Genomic DNA, 14,836 nt, shown 5'->3' on the forward strand with positions numbered 1-14,836 from the left:
CAAAATGTATCGCTCGTAGGGTATCTTTTACATAATACCGTGCTTTTATTTTTGTGCTCCGCTGCGTACGAACTTAGAAATAGTTTTTAGCAACACAGCTGTTTTTAATGCCGCACTAATTGCAAGCTGACTGTCACATGAGCAAGTGTCCTTTGCATAACCTTTTACTACCTGCGTACCAGTTTGAAATGAAGGAAGATCACTGGCGTATCTGTTGTTGCGACCCGCCTGCTCTTTCAATCTTTTCTATCACATCTATTTCTTTCCAGCCCTACGTGTCCGCACACGGCGGTTAAAGTGATACAACTGGAGATAATCATTTTCTCGCGTTTTCGTTTTCTCCTCGCGTGGACGGACGGCCAGAAATTTTGGACAAGAGGTGAAAATGTAGCCATTAAATTCATTCTTGCACAGTCGAACCTCCTTACAACGAAACGGTTTATAACGAAATAATGGATATAACGAAGAAATGAAGATTTCCTTTGGAAGCGTGGCCAACACGCTCTATAACGAAGCTATGGCTATAACGAAGTAATCGCCAGGCGCTTTTACTTCGTTATAGCGGGGTTCAACTGTTACAAAATGTGATACGCACCATGCTTATTTTGAGCTTATAATTGGCAATAAACACTCGTAATTATTTTTTAAAGATCTGAGTTGGTGCGCTTTCTAATAATCTCATGGTTGACATATTGTTGTTTGAGGAATATGGAGTTTTATTAGCTAGTTTTTGACTGTTGTCATTGGTTTTGGCCGCTTACCGCTGTCAGTTTTTCTCGCCTATAGACAAAATTTCGCAGGTCGTTGTGTGTGTGAGTGCTGATTTATTTGTAGACATCACAATGCACGTCTTTATGTAGCGCTATTTTTTTTTTTTGCGTACGTGAATGAAGCACCAAGTAGTCCAGTAAAAAGTTTTGCTTGAGTATATTTGTGTAAGAAGCCTGAACGGCTCGTTGTGTGCAATTCCGATGGAAGGTCATGACTAATTTTACTTACATGGTGTTTGGAACACATACTATTTCATTTCATTTCGCTTTATTTTTCGAGAATGTAAGTTACATCCTAGAGAGATGCAAGGGCTAAAAGCTGCTAAAAAGCAGCTTGACGGGGCCCAAGCACCTCAAATGGCAGTACACGACAGAACGCAAAAAAAGGTTTACAAAGATATATAGGTTAGAACAAACAAACACAACGAAGCAAGTGACATATTGATTCAATACAATGAAAACAATGGCAGTTTACAGACGCATGAAAACAAAGAGAGGACCCCCCCCCCCAAAAAAAAAAAAAAAAACACTCATTGTGCATACATGGCACCGGCAGACAAACAGAGGCACATAAAATGCAACCTGGCTATATATTAACAAAATACATTTTTAACTCACTTTGTTTAACACCAGCCAAAACTTTGTACTTATTAAGAGTGGTCGGTAAATTGTGTTCAAGCGTTTGAAGTTTATAATTATTTCTAAAATATGGAATATACCAGGGATCGGTGTTTCTGGTGTGGGTTCGATTCGAAGCGGTCCTTAAATGGGCAGTATGTACGAGGAAATTTCTATAAGCAGGAGAAGAATGATAAAAAAGCCTCAAAATGCGAAAAACATACATATGTTCAAAACGAATTATTTTATAATTAATAAAGGCACTTCGTGATGGAGAGAGATAAGGAAGGTTTGCAATGTAGCGGATCATTTTCTTCTGCAGAACCTGTATTTTTATCACATTTGTTTTTGTGGTGGTTGCCCAAACAGAGTTACAGTAATTCAAAACGGAACCGAAAAGAGCATGATAAATTTGAATTTTCACGTGAGTGGGAAGAAGCCATCGACATCGTGATAGAACACCTGCTACTGAAGAGAGCTTTTTACAAATATTTTCCACATGCTGATCCCAGCTGAGATGCGACGAGAAAGTAACTCCAAGGATTTTGTGGTTGTCAACAATTTTAATTTCTTGACCTGCGTATTTAGGAGCGCGTTGTAGTTCGAATGGCTTGTTCCTTGCACGGAAAATTATTATTTTAGTCTTTGTAGGGTTTATTTGGAGGCAATTAGAAGAGGACCAGTTTTCTAGTTTCGTAAGGATTACATTGCACTCTTCTATTAACTTGTTTATGTCGTGACCAGATATAAGTATACTGCTATCATCGGCGTATATGATAAATTTCGCTTTATCATGAATGTGCACAATGTCATTTATATAGATGTTAAAAAGCAACGGGCCCAGAATGCTGCCTTGAGGCACACCATTTTGTACCGCCAGAAAAGAAGACTGATGCTTGTCGATATAGACGGATTGTTTTCGATTTTGTAGGTATGATTTGATCAGGTCTAAAGGTGTTCCACGGACTCCGTTTTGAGAAAGTTTATGTGTTAAAATTTCATGGTTTATGGAATCGAAAGCCTTACTAAAATCAATGAAGAGTCCGACAGTGAGAATACCCGCTTCAATGTTTTGCAGGACACATTCCTTCAGTGATAACAGTGCTAATTCTGTTGACTTGCCTTTTCGGAAGCCAAATTGAGCCTCAGACAGACTAGCTGGTGTTCACTAAACAGCTGGGCGGTATGAAAAACATTTACACGAATACTGTGTTATTTTTGTCGCTCCTCATACAAGCAGGCAGTGGTCAATATGTTATTATAGTTGTGTTTAATCTCATTGCTTTTTCAACCGAATGGGTGTCCTCACTAAAAAATGACTCCAATGGATAAAGAAATTGGCACAGACTAGGCGGTATGGATGGACATAAATAGACAAACGACGGCTTTTGTAGAAATGAACACAAATAAATTTGCCTAAACATAGAATAAGTAGGCATTCTGAGAATATATGTTCGTGTTATGGCAAGCCAGCTTGCACCCACTGTTTTAACCAATTCGCTGTGAAGTACTCTAGAAGTACTCTGCAGTACTCCAGGTGCCATGAAAAAGTGAGATTGATCTTCACTGCCCAATCTTGATTTCTTGTGGCCACAATATGCGCGCCCATCCTGGACACCAGCCCTCCGTCCTCCGCAGTTACAATGTGGTGTTCCTGGTGCTGACCTACGGCGTTCCCGTGGCCACGCTGGCGATCACCTATTGGCGCATGAGCCTGGTGCTGTGGGGAGACCGGTGCATCGGAGAGTACACCAGGCAGCAACAAAACGTCCATCGCAGCAAGCAGAAGGTGAGCCACATCCTAACCTTTCAAGCTCAAGAGCATCGGCACTCAGTCGGTAACGTCAGGTTGTTTAAGTTATTTCATTACTCATGTTGCTTTTCTCAGGTATACTTAGCTCGAAGTATCCGAAAAAAGCATCAATGGAGATCCCTAAGCGCCTTCAGCGAAACACCGTGGGGCACATAACAGACGTCCCGTGCTCGTGTGGCGATCTGTAATGAGAACTGAAATTGCTGTTGAGTCGTCATTTCGGAAAAAAAACTATATATATATATATATATATATATATATATATATATATATATATATATATATATATATATATATATATACCCTGAGGAAGGACGGTCCTCCTTTCGAAACTGTTGGTATTAAATGAAGATAATCGCAAAGTTGTGACCCCTTCTCCTGCAAGTCTTCCTGTCCCATTGAACATTGAACGATAAGACCTGCTGCAACTATATATATATATATATATATATATATATATATATATATATATATATATATATATATATATATATATATATATATATATATATATATATACATACATATATATATATATATATATATATAGGGGAAATGAGGAGGGGCTCGTTTTATATATCACAGAGGCCAACAGCCACCCAAACCAAGGAGCACAGTGGACTTTTTTTTAACTTGTGGTGTTGGTCAATGGAGATTATTGAATATTTTATCGCTGAACGATAATCACTTTAATTTTATCGCTTGGCCCACGACCTCCGAATTACGCGTCCGGTGCTCAACGAACTGAGCTACGGCGACGGCTGTCAAATCTATTGTTTTGGGGGTATTAAAGTTCACGTGCGACCTAACCTTGAGAGTGTTCACCAGCGCCACCCTCATCCATAAGTGGCGGACGTAGTAGGTCCTGTATTACCGCGAGCGTCACGTGGAGTGTAATCGAACGCAGAGGGCGGAAACTGTGCTAGAACCCCCTTATGCTACCTTTGGCATCAAGACTTGCAGAATCGAGGCCCTCCTTAAGCAATTAAGCAGACAAGGGGAAGGGAATAGACGACATGCGAAATGCGCAGCGCCATCTCTCGGCGCTCCGAGAACTAAGTCCTCCATGTTGGTTCGGTACAGAAAACGAAACCGCGGCCCTTCGTTGGGTTAAAACGGCTGCGCTTCGTTTGAAAAGTGGAATGATGATGCGCTCTTACGCTATCCTGTCCACTATGGAAATAAACTACTATGCGTGCCAGAACTACGTGCGTTCCAGCTTTTCGCTTTTCTATTTTTTCTTTACTCTGTCCCGACGTTTTAGTAACAGCAAATGCCATATGTGAGGTATCGTGTGTCAGCACGCCATTCAGTGCACAGCTTGCGATTTCTGCGCTGATTTTTCACAAAGCTTTCCAGGTGATTTGCGTTTACATTAAGATACGGACCACAGCCTTTGTTGCCTCTGATCAAAATTAGAAGACGATTTAGTGCATTTATTAACTCTCCGGTCGGGCGTGAATATATGTAGACGCATACTTGAGCAACGTAACAGAGAAGGTAATTTTTTTTGAGCGAGCCTTCGCCTGTGTTCCTGAAGCGTGTATTCCAGTCGCGAAGAAGCACGTTCAGGAAGAAGCATGTGCAGGTAAATCGCGGCCATGGGCACTCAGTGCGCTCCATCTAAAAACCTCGATTGCTCATGCCGTGGCGTACTAAGCGCACTCGAAGAGCGACACGCCGATAACTGCTTAGTTTGTTACGTGTTCAGTCAAGTTTTTCCCGTGTTCGATTAGTTTTGGAAGGGCTAGCAATCTCTCTGGACCATGGGGTGGTTGCAAGATCCCACACATTGTTTTCTTATAATGTCGTACGTGATCGCGCCCGCATATGTTATGCGCGTTAAGGCGTCTTTGTGAAGCAATACATCCTGCGTATAAAAATTGAGGTGCGAATGCTTTATATTTTGAGGATTCCTATACATTCGATATCTCCGGTGGCGAAAGTCCGAAAAAAAATATAGCTACTTTATTGTGAAGGCGGGACGCATTTCCAAGCTAGAAAGTACGTGCAACATTGCTCTGAAAACGCTTCAGGCCATCAGATTTTATTATCGTTGTGGCAAGCTGCAACAGCTTGCTTCACAACAAAGAAATTTGTGCAGGTTTGGGAGGAAGCGAATTAAGTGTCGGAGGCAACCGAACATGCGAATTTCACCCCCACATCACTCAGCGCTCAGCGCATCACTCAGCGCTCAGCGCACTCAGCGCAAAATAACCGCTCGCTACCCCACCAGATGAAATCGCGTCCACCTGGGAATAAAATAGCCATGATAATGCGTGATGCTTGAACCGGTGCTTTAATGCGCGAATTAAAGTGACAGTGGCGCAGAGTTCGAATTGCCAACACACTTCACAGTGCGATTCTGGCTATCATCGGCGCTAGACTTCAAGCGAAGCTCAGGACGCGGTAGGAGGAAGTTGGCGCTTACTGAAACCACCTACATTTGGTAAAAGATCAGCAGTGAAAACAACGCAGCAGCTGCGGCTTGCCTGATGAAGTTTCACAAGCAAGATTCATGACAGCTATACCGATATCAAGAATGTACGCATAGCAAACGATGCACCAGCTCGACGAGCTCGCCCGAACCAAGATGGAAACCGGAAGTTGTGGGCGCGGTGTTGCCAGACCACCAAACAATTTCGCATATCGTCTATTGAGGGGCTCGTATGACTTACTTGACGGAAGCCAAGGAGCATAGGGGATTTGTTTTTATTTTTTTAATAATTTGTGTCGTTCATCAATGGTAGATTCATAGGGTAATTATTTTAAAGAGAACTGCTTAGAAAGCAGATGAAAAAGCAGCCACGTGCAGCCGGTGGGATCCGAATCCACGACTTCCGAATTCCGCGTCCTGTGCTCTGCCAACTAAGCTACGGCGGCGGCCGTCAAATTTTGTACTTTCGGGGGTATTCATTTTGCACGTAACCTAACCTTTAGAGTGTTCACCAGCGCCACTGTCGTCCATAGCGGCGGACGTAGTACGTCCTGCATTACCGCATCACGTGGAATGTAATCGAACGGAGAGAGCGGAAGGTTGGGAGAACATAGCGTTCTGAGGCCTTTCGTGCGTGCACATGCTTTTCGTGCGCGATAGCAGGTATCTTGCTTCATTTGCTGTTCCCTTGCAACTCCTGCCATCCACCTACTCGTCTCCGCACCGCACGCTTGCAGATTACTACTCTCCAGAGGAAGAGTGAATCTGAATCCGTGGCAATCCTTATTGGGGAGCTATGCCAAGAGTCATAACTTTTATGGCAGGAATGCGTCTGCATTTCTCCTCTACCCTGTCTGCACAATGCGTTTCGTCCGCGGACGAGCTCCTCCCCTGCACAGCGATAAGCAATGCCCGGCTGTTAATATGTACAGTCCCCGTCAAAAGTATACAGCCCAAGGGGTTTGCTTACGGGGCCTGCAGCGTGCCTAGGTATGCATCCTAAGCGACCGTAATCTCTCGAACCATAAATGGCCTCGAGTCCTCAATTCTGCCAAGCTTTGGACTGCTGCTAACTGTACTAAGGAGCCGAGCTAAAAAGTTTAGAAGCAAACCCCTTGGGCTGTGTACTTTTGACAGGGACTGCACGTGCACTTAAGCATGATCGCGTGTGGTGCATGCTGCATACGTGACCCAGCATCCACGTGGGCATGGACGAAGGTGAGGAAGAAGATATGTGGTCGACCAAGAAGATATCCCCGGTAATGCGCTACTGTAAAAAGTTGTATGATGAAGTAACCTCAAACAGTTTGTCATAAAAATGTCAAACAATTATCACACCAGTGTCATACAAATGTGATTCATTTTTGCAAAATCATACATTTTTGGTATGCGTTCCGTCCGCGGACGAGCGATAAGCAATGCCCGATGCCTGCACAGCGATAAGCAATGCCCGTCGGTTAATATGTACAGCCCCCGCCAAAAGTACACAGCCCAAGGGGTTTGCTTACGGGGCCTGCAGCGTGCCTAGCTATGCATCCTAAGCGACCGTAATCTCTCGAACTTGGTCAAATGTTTTTAGGGGAATCCCCCAAGGTGAAGCAGATTTGTAATAAGGGAGTAATTACTCATTGACATCCAACCGAGCGCCGCCGTACGACTACAAAGGAAAGCTTTCCTTTGTAGCCGTATGGCTGACCAAATATTTAGGGGAATCCCCCAAGGTAGAGTAGATTTGTAATAAGGGAGTAATTACTCACTGACATCCACCCGAGCGCAGCCATACGGCTACAAAGGAAAGCTGTATAGCTTTCTCAGGAACTTCGTAGTTAAAGAAAAATTCGTCCTGGTCCTGGGTTCGAACCCGGGACCCGGGACCACCGCTTCACCGGAGCAGTCGCTCTACCAATTGAGCTAACCGGGAAGGCAAGCTTGTGGTAGGGCGAGAGCGAATTGATCAGTAACTCGAAGTGGGAACAGTGTTGACCAAATATTTAGGGGAATCCCCCAAGGTGGAGTAGATTTGAAATAAGGGAGTAATTACTCGTTGACATGGTCGTATGGCTGCGCTTGGGTGGATGTCAACGAGTAATTACTCCGATATTGTACTTTATTTCAAGTGATGTCGTACAATATCATACAAATTCTATGGCATTTTTATGACGAAGCCTGTATATGGTTATTGTATCATAGAACTTTTTTCAGCGGGGTATGCACGGACTTCTACAGGAGGTCCCGGAAGGAAAAGCGCAGTGATCCGTCATGCCCACGGGTCTCTGTCCGAGCGCTCTGGAAGATGAAGTTAGTAAGCAGGTGTTAGCCGTGGTGACCTGAATGAACAAGTATATAGGAAGACCTGGAAGTATAAAATACGAAGAAGCAGACAGCCTCTACGCAGGCAAACAGCAACAACAACAGAGGGCACAGGCTTCTGGGAAAGCATCTACAAGAAGAAAACTTTGTCAATGTACGCTGACTATCTCAGAGCATTTATTTCTGCTGTACTTTATTAAGATACTAGCGTGCGCATGGCTGGGAGTGCTATTTGTTTATTTTTCTTGAGATGGTGCTGCAGAACACTGAGTACCCCCAGGCTGGTGTTGCAAGGCTATGGAAACAGGCTTAGAGGGATAAAGAGGCAGTGACGGGGAGATGGACGCCTTACTGTGGACGAATGCCGCCAGTTTTTGCAAGCCTTGGTGCCATCTACATCTGGTGCTGTTAAAGAAAATATATAGCGCACAGATGGTAAAAACAATACTTGTGCACAGAACAGTAATGCAATGAGTGCCCTGTCATCGGCAGAAAAAACAAGGCAAACAAGCCCGTAAAATCTTCATTCGTGGCGATAAAAGCATATTTCCGGTAAACATAAAAGCAAAAGCCATACCTACTTTCTTAGCTGTTACACGATTTAGTAGAAAGCAATATTTGAGGCTATATCCGCGTCAGCATTAAACAGCTCTGGCCTTCGCTGATTTCGTGTCCAGTGCATATACTTGCACTGCATATATTGCATATATTGCATATATTGCAGTGCATATATTGACTCCTGGGCAAACGAGCCCAGGAGTCAATTTTCTTCTCGGACTGCTCGTTAGACAGCGCTGGCATCGCGGCCGGTGAGCGGGTGGTGCTTTGGCTTGTAGTTTTTTATATTTTGCCAATTTTTTTCCGAACGTATAAAAACTAATCTGCATTCAATGGCACGTTAAAAATCAGTAATTCCGCCGTGACCTGCCGTTAGGGAGCAATGGTGTCGAGGTGGTCGAGAGGGTTGTCACGTGGTCTTTAGTGCGTTAACATAAGATGCCTCGCTAGCGAAAAGGCCGTCCTGTCTGCGGTTGAAGCCTGACGATGGCAGGTTGCCCACAACTCGTTGGGTTGGTTGTCACCTGGCCGCCGTGGCAGGTAGGCAAGTTGAAAGGAGAAAAATCGGTTTCTTGACGGTCGCGGCCAAGTGTCACGCCAGCTGCTGGCAAGTGGAAAAGAGGAAACCTGTTTCGCGGCAGCTGCAAAAATATGGAAGGAAGGAAATAATGTCACAATAGTTGCGCCCAAGATGAAACAGGTTACACGATAGCTACAGCTCAGTGGAAAGGAGAAACCTTTGTCACGCTAAGAGGAAAAGAGGATATATGGGCGTCACGCCAGTTCAAGTCACATGTTCAGACTGTAACAGTCAGTGGAAAACCACATTATGCGTGGGATGTAGCTGGTGTTGAGTGCCAATGAATAACACCTTTAACTTAGTAAATCATCCTTCATTTTTTTTTGCGTACACTTGGCGAGGTATTTACGGCGATAGCCGTTATTGGAGAGGAAACCCATGGGACGCATGTGTGTTCGCGTGACTACATCCCGGAGTTTCGAAGGAGAAAGGAAAGTAAAAGGAAAGGTGCATTAATTGTCTCGCTACTCGGTGCACACCTCAACCGCGTAGTGAGGCAAGGAATGAAGGAGGGAGTGAAAACAGGAAGAGAGAAAAGGAGGCACCGCATTCGATGAATTTGGTCCACGTGGGGTTTTTCAAATTGAATTGACATTGAACAGCGCACAGGTGCCCTTTTCACTTCGTCTTCGTGGAAATAACGGCCGCCGTGACCGGGATTTCGCTCTGCGTCCAATAATGTCGTAGGGGAATGCTGCCATGGTGGTAGGTAGCGAGTTATGGCTACATATGTACAACGGGGGCACAAAATAAGAAGCGACTTGATGCTAGTCATTCGCGTGCTTGCTTGATTTGCTTTTACAGCAAAATACCGCTGTTACGTTTTCTCTGGTCCACGGAAGTAGATTACCAGCCGGAAAACCTAGTGTCCGAAGTCAGCGCAAAAAAAAAAATTCAGGGGCACTTTGACTGTCTAAAGCGCGTAGAGGCGAAAGCGTTTTCCGCACCACTTTGACTGCTTCTGTGGTACTAGTGGCGTCAAATGTAATTGAGTACTAATTACTAAGTGATGACAAATCACTAATCAATGGTTAATTACTGATTAATGCTTGAATACTAAGTAAATGCTAATTAATGACGCTTAAGCTTCGCCTTTAGGAGTGGAACGCGACAGCGTGTTGTAGCGCTGTTAGGGGAGTCCACGGAACGCCACCACCCGTTCGGCGCGATGCCTTGCCGTTTGAACGCAACGCTTTTTGAGGAAAGGAAATGGCGCAGTAATTCTCTGTCATCTCGGTGGACACCTGAACCGCACCGTAGAGGAAGGGAGGAAGTGGGAGTGAAAGAAGAAAGACAAAGATGGCCCGTAATGAAGAAAATGAAAATTGTATTTGAGGAAAGTAAATTGTGCAGTAACTGTCTCACAAATCTCGGTGGACACCCGTCAAAATTCAGGGAGGGGGGGGGGGGGTGCACTTTTTTGACCTAAAGTGCGGTCACTGATCTGTGGCTAAGATGTTAAGCTTCGCCTCTAAGAGTGGAACGCGACAGCGTCTTGCAACGCTGCCAGGGAGTCCATAGAACGCCATCGCCCATTCGGTTCTACGCCTCGCTCGTCGGTAAATTGGTTTTTGAGGAAAGGAAATGTATCTGTCTCTCATATCTTGGTGGACATCTAAACCTCGCCGGAAGGGAAGGGAGGAGGATGGCAGTGAGCGAAGACACCGTATTCACTAGACGCGCCTTTGTTCATTCCAAACCATCGAGCTGGCATGGCGGAGTGGATAGCATGCTCGTCTCGCACTCCGAAGACCGGGGTTCGATTCCCGGGCTCGACCAATTTCCTACTCGTTTTATTTATTTATATGGCCTCACTAGAAAGGTTAATTAGGCTAATTGGGTAATTAAGCAATTAACTAATGTCAATTCCACTTACTTGGAGTATCACTATATGATCCCTTCAATTGGTTGCATGGTTACTAGCCAAAGTACAATTGGCCCTATTTGAAATTGGCGCACTGTGACGTCACGACCGTTTCGACCAACTGAAAAGCGTGACATTTCTGTCGACAACTTCTGCTTACAACGATGAGACATTAAAGGCTTTTGCCTTAAAAAAATATTTACGTCGTTATCGGCCACATTTTGTTATTGTCTGCCAGCGCGACACGCTTCACTGACATTTGGAAGGCTTTGTGCATATTGCCATAGTTCTACATGCGCAGAACATCCACAACGCCCTGCGGTGGCTTTCTGTCTGCTTGAGAAGCTGTCGGGGAAACAGCGGCGCGGAGGAAGCCAGCAGAGCGGACTGCTGCTTTAAATGCAGCATGCAGTCGTCGTCTACTGGAGTATACGAGCTGCGTCTTCTAAATTTCAGTAGCGAAGAAATAGCGGATGGGAAGTTAACCCGCGAAACCGCATTTCGTATGGGCAACGCGTTCTCGCTAGTAGCTGTAGCGACGGACGGACGGATAGATGGATGGATGGATGGATGGACGGACGGACGGACGGACGGACGGACGGACGGACGGACGGACGGATGGATGGACGAACGGACGGACGAACGGACGGACGGACGGATGGACGGACGGACGGATGGATGGATGGATGGATGGACGGACGGACGGACGGACGGACGGATGGATGGATGGACGGACGGACGAACGAACGAACGGACGGACGGACGGACGGATGGATGGACGGACGGATGGACGGACGGACGGACGGACGGATGGATGGGTGGACGAACGGACGGATGGATGGATGGATGGACGGACGGATGGACGGATGGACGGATGGATGGATGGATGGACGGATGGACGGACGGACGGACGGACGGACGGACGGACGGATGGACGGACGGACGGATGGATGGATGGATGGATGGACGGATGGACGGGTTTATGGACGGGTGGACGGGTGGATGGACGGACGGATGGATGGATGGATGGATGGATGGATGGATGGATGGATGGATGGATGGATGGATGGATGGATGGATGGATGGATGGATGGACGGATGGATGGATGCATGGATGGATGGATGGTCTGCTGTTCGCGGGCGTAAAGAGAAGGGTGAATGAAGAAAGTAACTACTCATCAACATCCAGGGGAGGGGTGATATATTTTTGCAATGAAGTGTGTGGATCCAGTAGTAAAATAATGTTGCTCTTTCAAGCAAGGTAAAGTAAACCGTTCTGGCTTGATGACACGGTTAAACAAAAACCGAGTTTTATTTTCGTCATTTTCATTGCGCCCAAAGTTTCCCAGTTTGGGAAAGTTTGGGGTTCGTCCACTGCAGTTTATTTAAGACACTACCTACTCACTGATATGCTTTGTGTAGACACAGGTTCCGCAGCAGAAGCATCTTCGCCGACTGCTGCTTCTTCAGTTCAGCATTTTTTTGTTTTAGGAAGGCGCAAGAACTGCGGAAGATGATTGTGCAGAGCTGTGGGAGTTGGTGTAGAAAATAAATGACTTGTGGAGGAGTGAACTCTTCAGAGAAGTTTATGCTATTATAGCGACCTCCGGGAAGACGTCAGGGTGTCGCTTCGAACGCAGCCGAGTGATAGTAATACAGGTCTGCGTAATCATTTTCTTTTGCGCAGCGAACAAAATGCTTGCTGCATATTGTCGTGTGACCTTTGGGGAGCCGCACTCTGTTGTTAATGTAAATTATAGCTTTCGTTCTGCGGTAGCAGACAAACGCTAGTGTGTGTGATGCAAGTTTTGCCTCGGTACAAGCGCGATGAAGCGGCCACGTGGGTGCATTTCGCACTGCTGGCTGGAAAGCGGTCGAACCAAGTTGCTGGTGAAATATCGCATGCGCTTATGCAGCCGACAGCGCCACCATTTGTCTTCAAAATCGGAAGTTTTAGCCAACCGGGAACGCAGTAGCACCCACCGCCGCGATCGGATTGCAGCCGTTGCAGCTTGCGCGGCGGCGAGCTTTGGCTTAGCTTTAGTAAAACGAGATTTCGTGCAAGTTGGCTGCTGCAGCAGGTGCGCTCCTCGCAACGAGAGGCGCACCTGTCGGCGGCGGGATTACGTTGGCGCGGTGTCTACTGCGCTGCCTGCGCGCGTTCTCTCGCGGCCATAGTTTCGTTTTTTCGCCGTCGGCCGCGGCGGGGGAGCCTGCGCCGTGGGCTGGAACAAAATTCACACCGCGAGTGGGGATAGTGGGAGAGGGGGGGGGGGGGGGGGTGCGTCGGCGTGGGCGACGCGCCAGCTGCAAGCAGCCGAACACGGTGGCAGTCAAGCGCCGATGCAGCGTACCGAGTCGCGATTCGGCCGGAGGGCCGTTGCCGTTCAGCGTGCTCGCTAAGCGTAGGCTGTCAAAATGCCGGCACGGAGTAAAGCACTGCCGCGAGGTGATATTCGCTGCGTACCTTGCGGGAACGATGCCCCAAATGCGATGCAACAAAAACCGAACCTGTATTGTATGTGTTTCACTGAAGCTAGAGCGGAACTGGCTCAGGAAATACGTAACAGCCGGGAGAACGCCGCAGCCGGGAACGCAGTAGCATGGAACACATCATCTGGGGGGTTCAGCTGTATTAAGAAATGAATTATGATTGAATAAATGATGGAAATGGATGTTTCGGAAATTTCCCCTTTATCAGGTAGCTTGAAATGGCGATAACGTCCACTCATCCCTGCTTCAAATGAGTGGCAGTGCGCGGAAAAGCAAAAGCAAACACACTCAACGAGTAGTACTCGGAAAATTCCTGCACTTTCGTCTTCATTAATCTCGACAAACTGCAATCATTAATGAATAAAAAATTCAAAGAACTGAGGCGAAAATGTGGGGATTTTCCTAAATGGTGCAGGGAAAATGTACTCAAAATGGGGATTTTTTGGCCGAAGTAAGGGAACTTTCTGCTGCGGCATGGAGCATGGCAGCGCAGAACCCATCTTCGCCTTGATGCTCCACGCCAGTTGTGCACCCACTGCGGCTGCCCTGGAGCTGACCACACCCTCCGGTCGGGTCGCACACCGCATAAGGCCACGACAATATATCGTCTATAGATACATATGGTTACCGAGCGTCTCAGCAGCATTCACACCAACATGCTGTTCATTTAGGACTCACAAGACCAGCGAGAATGGGATATGGCTTTGCCTGATGTGATCTTCGCCTTGAATTTTTCGTGGCGTGACACAGTGGCCTAGCTGCCGTCTAATTTGTGGGCGCGCTGCATTACCTTTGGGCACTTCCAGCCGCGACCGAGGAGTACGCATGTGACGCCATCGTCCAAGGCGCTCTGGCTGCTGCTTGCCAATAGCCCGCGCTCGCCTCTCTGTCTGACAGTCCCACCAGAAAGGCGGAAATTTGGGCGAATTGACACAAACACACACTGACGTCAGTCACAAGGGAGACTTATGACAGCAGTTTGGGTACTCCTGCAGTAAGTGTGCCCGTCAGTGCCGGCGGTTACAGGGTGCTTCTGGTGGGACTCATGATTTTGTTCAAAGCGCAACAAGAACGGGACAGGAGACGAAAGAGTGACATAAACAGCGCGTGTTTGTGTCACTCTTTCGTCTCCTGTCCCGTTCTTGTTGCGCTGTGAACAAAATCATGAGTCCCACCAGAAGCACCCTGTAACCGCCGGCCCCGACGGGCACACTTACTGCAGGAGTACCCAAACTGCTGTCATCAGTCTCCCTTGTGTCTGACGTCAGTTACGAAATTATAGCACCATATTTTGCCGACATCGTCTCCTTGCCATGGACGTTGTTTGTGTTGGCCGCATCAAACCGTACCCCGCCGCCGATTCTTCTTGAACTTCGAGGCAATAGGTCGGCCG

The 14,836-nt window shown here is 46.7% G+C and overlaps 1 protein-coding gene across 1 annotated transcript in view; it reads left to right on the top strand.

Moving 5' to 3' along the window:
• Nucleotides 1-14,836, top strand: part of LOC149357164 (tachykinin-like peptides receptor 86C) — a 421,840-nt gene that overhangs the window by 241,893 nt on the left and 165,111 nt on the right. Inside the window, exon 3 of the mRNA XM_089584468.1 lies at nucleotides 3,027-3,177. Coding sequence (XP_089440594.1) covers nucleotides 3,027-3,177 — 151 coding nt within the window. The remainder of the gene's footprint in view (nucleotides 1-3,026; nucleotides 3,178-14,836) is intronic.

This window comes from Amblyomma mixtum, chromosome 3 (genome assembly GCF_055824585.1).
Source record: "Amblyomma mixtum isolate Tamu chromosome 3, ASM5582458v1, whole genome shotgun sequence".
In the NCBI taxonomy this organism is placed as follows: Eukaryota; Metazoa; Arthropoda; class Arachnida; order Ixodida; family Ixodidae; genus Amblyomma; species Amblyomma mixtum.